The sequence below is a fragment of the Nannospalax galili genome, unplaced genomic scaffold (assembly GCF_000622305.1).
Source record: "Nannospalax galili isolate Female #2095 unplaced genomic scaffold, S.galili_v1.0 scaffold4264, whole genome shotgun sequence".
Taxonomy (NCBI): Eukaryota; Metazoa; Chordata; class Mammalia; order Rodentia; family Spalacidae; genus Nannospalax; species Nannospalax galili.
Genome location: NW_008351513.1, coordinates 454 through 4186, shown reverse-complemented (window position 1 = coordinate 4186; position 3733 = coordinate 454). Strand labels below are relative to the sequence as shown.

The 3733-nt window shown below is 57.1% G+C and overlaps 1 protein-coding gene across 1 annotated transcript; it reads right to left on the bottom strand.

The window, feature by feature from the left end:
- Window positions 1-450: 450 nt before the first annotated feature.
- On the bottom strand, window positions 451-1482 carry LOC103746313 (keratin-associated protein 10-3-like). The gene is made up of 3 exons (XM_008848450.1): window positions 1202-1482; window positions 839-961; window positions 451-637 (listed from the first exon to the last, which is right to left on the bottom strand). The coding sequence occupies exons 1-3, from the start codon at window positions 1480-1482 to the stop codon at window positions 451-453; spliced, it is 591 nt and encodes a 196-aa protein (XP_008846672.1).
- Between the last annotated feature and the right edge of the window lie 2251 nt (window positions 1483-3733).

The following is a 3733-nucleotide window of genomic DNA, read 5'->3' as shown; positions in this document are numbered from 1 at the left end:
GGAACAAGTGACAGAGCAGAGGGGCAGGGAGGAGGGGCAGGGACCCAGGTTGCAGATGGGGCTCCTTAGAGGCAGGAGGGAGAGGCGAGGTCAGCACAGGGGACACATGTGGGCCCTGTCCTGGGGCACAGTCTGTCTCAGGTCATGAGCAGACTGAGGAGCTGAGAGGGGCCAGGTTGGGGGGACCTCGGTTTCTATTTCTGGGGCACAGGCCCATCAGTAGCTGGACTTCTGTCCCAGGGACCCAGGTTGCAGATGGGGCTCCTTAGAGGCAGGAGGGAGAGGCGAGGTCAGCACAGGGGACACATGTGGGCCCTGTCCTGGGGCACAGTCTGTCTCAGGTCATGAGCAGACTGAGGAGCTGAGAGGGGCCAGGTTGGGGGGACCTCGGTTTCTATTTCTGGGGCACAGGCCCATCAGTAGCTGGACTTCTGTCCCGGAGGAGAGACCTCAGCAGGCCTGGCTGGAGCAGGCTGGGCGGCAGAGCAGGGACACAGAGGAGGAACCGCGGCAGCAGCTGGGCTGGCAGGAGGAGGCACAGCAGGAGGAGGCGGGCACGCAGCAGGCAGGTCTGCACACGGGGCGGCAGAGCAGGGACACGCTGGAGCAGGGTCTGCAGCAGACGGGCTTGCAGCAGAGGGGCACACAGCAGGACGACTGGGAGCTTGAGGGCTGGCAGCTAGACTGCTGGCCACAGGGAGATCCAGAGCAGAGGGGCTCACAGCAGACAGGTTCACAGCAGACTGGTGTGCAGCAGACAGGCTTGCAGCAGATGGGCTTGCAGCAGAGGGTCACACAGCAGGGGGAGGAGCTGTCGCAGGGGGAGGAGCTGCAGCCCGAGGGCTGGCAGCTGGACTGCTGGCAGCAGGATGAGGAAGACCCACAGCAGATGGGTGTGCAGCAGACGGGCTTGCAGCAGACGGGCTTGCAGCAGAGGGGCACACAGCAGGACGACTGGGAGCTTGAGGGCTGGCAGCTAGACTGCTGGCCGCAGGGGGATCCAGAGCAGACGGGAGCACAGCAGACAGGTTTACAGCAGACTGGTGTGCAGCAGACGGGCTTGCAGCAGAGGGTCACACAGCAGGGGGAGGAGCTGCCGCAGGGGGAGGAGCTGCAGCCCGAGGTCTGGCAGCTGGACTGTTGGCCGCAGGATGAGGAAGACCCACAGCAGACGAGCTTGCAGCAGACGGGCTTGCAGCACACCGGCTTGCAGCAGAGGGTCACACAGCAGGGGGAGGAGCTGCCGCAGGGGGAGGAGCTACAGCCAGCTGGCTGGCAGCTGGACTGTTGACAGCATGGTGTGCAGGAGCTGGGGCAGGTGGACTGGCAACAGGGGCTGGACACACAGCTCACTGGGGTGCAAACGAGGGTCAGGCAGGGGGCTGGGGTGCAGCAGCTTGGGGCACAGCAGGGCTCGCAATAGCTCTCTGGGCAGTCGTCCACCTGCCAGGATTCAGTGCGGGTGTCAGAACAGACAGACATGGTGGAGGCCATCGTGGTGGGTTGGGCTGGAGGAGGGTTAGTGAGTGTTGAGTGAGTGAGTGTGTATGTGTCGGAGGTGAGGTCTGCTGGCTTTATATTGCTCCTGGCTGACCCTTCCCTGCCTAGCCTGTGACTTCTGCTTCCTCATTGGTGTGGCCAGGTTCTTGCCACCCTGAGCCTGTTTTTGTTTCCTGCGTGGTTGCTGACTGGCACTACTCCTTGTGTTTAGTCTTATAACAACCAGTTGGGCTGAGCATGAGTCCTGTGGTTTTCTTCCCAGTTGTTTGGGGAAGTACTGATGGGTCTGGGATGCTGCTGGTGACTGGAGGACATGTGACCCACAAATCACTGCTGGTCTTGGGGCTCCTGGGCTGGGGCAGGACTCTGCACTTATATAGTGGGGGTTAGCAAAGGCCCATGGGATTTCTGGGTAGAGAAGCCTGTGTAGATTTCCTCAGTGGGTGACCAAGTACCACAAACTACGTGTCTAACCAGGAAGTCATCACCGTGCTCTGGAGGTCCAAGTCTAACTCAGGAGTATATTCTAGTCTCTTCAAGATGAGAGGACTCTGCCCAGACCCTGACTCCTAGGGCACTGGTGGTGTTGGCTCCCTGGCTTGTCCTTGACTTCTGCCTCTATCACAAGCTGTCTCACTATGGGTTCATCCAAATCACCCCCTTTTTAAGTACATCAATGAGCTGGGTTTAGCCCACCTTGGTGGCTTCCTACCCTGGTCATCTGCAAAGACTTTTACTTAGTTACATGAGCATATCCTTCGGCTTCAGGACCCAGCATCTCCTGGGGTATGCATTTCAGACCATCCGGAAACCTTGCTGGGGAGCAGATCAGGGCACTGGCCCACTACTGGTCCCCCAGGACTGGCTTCACTGGTACCCAGCAGTAAGCACCAGCACCCACACTACTTGGGGAAGGCCTCCTAGTCTTCTGCCCATTTTTATGATCTTGGCTCTTGAAGAGTGGACTTGACCTCTAGAGCCCCCCGCCCCCCCACATTTCCTTCCAGTCACACTGGGGCTCATTTGGAGCCATGTCCCACTGCAGAGTGTGGCCTGTGGGGAACACGCAGATGGGCTTATGGCAAAGCTGTTAGTTCTCTGTTGTCGCTAAACACGTTGGGTGTTTCTTTGAAACTACAGTCAGTTTCTGTGTTATCACCAGCCTGTCATTTCTATACCGCCACTCACTGAGTCTCTGTAGGCTATGCCTGTCACTGTCTGCCTGTCCACTGTCCGCTGTCTGCTGGGCTGTGTCCAAGAGGAGGCCTGCCTGTCCCCTCCATCTCTCCACTGGTTCCTTCTTCATTTTGTCCCAGTTTCCTGGCTCTGGCCACTCTGGGACTCTTCCAACCCCCTCCACTCCTGACCATCCCTCCAACCCGCTCTACTTCTGACTGTTCTCCCTCTGGCCCAGGCTCCTTCGCCCTCTGTTTCTCGCCCAGCTCAGCTGCTCCCCTGCAGGGATGCTGTCTCCTGGTAGACAAGGTGTTTAGAAACCAAGGCCAAGGTTTGGCATGCCCGACTGTTGGACAGTGCTTCCCCTGATCTTCCACAGGACACAGGGGTGGGTCATTTGGTCCTCCCTGTGTAAGTCAGTTTTCCATTACTGTGATGAAATTCCTGAGATAATCTGGTTAGAAAGAGGAAAGGTTTATTTTGGCTCATGGTTCTGGAGATTTCAGACCATAGTGGGCTGGCCCTACTTTGTGCCTGTGGTGAGGTACACATCATGGTGGAAACACATGAAGGAGCCTCACGACAGCCAGCAGAGGGAGAGAGAGAGAGAGAGAGAGAGAGAATCCAAAGTCCCAATACCCCTTCAAGAGCATGCCCCCAATCACCTAACTTCTTCCCTCCTGGACCCACCTCCTAACAGGTCCACCACCTCCATCAGCACTGGACCAGGCCTTCAACACCGGCCCTGGAGATGTTCCAGGTAAAAATCATGGCATCCCCATGTGGACTGTGTGAGGACTGGTCTAGACCAACCACATCTGCTGCAGACACTCTCTTCTACAGCTGAGAGCTTTCATCATTATGAGATGGGTCTGTTAAAAGCTTTTATGCATGGGTTGAGTGGATTCCATGGTCTCCTTTGTGGTCTGATAAAATGTGGAATTCTATTAATTTCTTCTTTTTCTGTTTTCTTTTCTTTTTCCTTCTTTGGTTCTTCTGAGTTGGGTCTTAGTATGAAGACCAGGCTGGCCTTGAACTCCCCACCCTCCTGCCTCAG

Coding starts and splice junctions, on each gene's coding strand:
- LOC103746313 (XM_008848450.1), bottom strand. CDS start 1,482: ATGTCTGTCTGTTCTGACACCCGCACTGAATCCTGGCAGGTGGACGAC. Junction 962..1,201: donor ACCCTCTGCTGCAAGCCGGT/GTGCTGCAAGCC, acceptor CCAGCCCTCAAG/CTCCCAGTCGTCCTGCTGTG. Junction 638..838: donor CAGTCCAGCTGCCAGCCCTC/GGGCTGCAGCTC, acceptor CTGTGTGCCCCT/CTGCTGCAAGCCCGTCTGCT.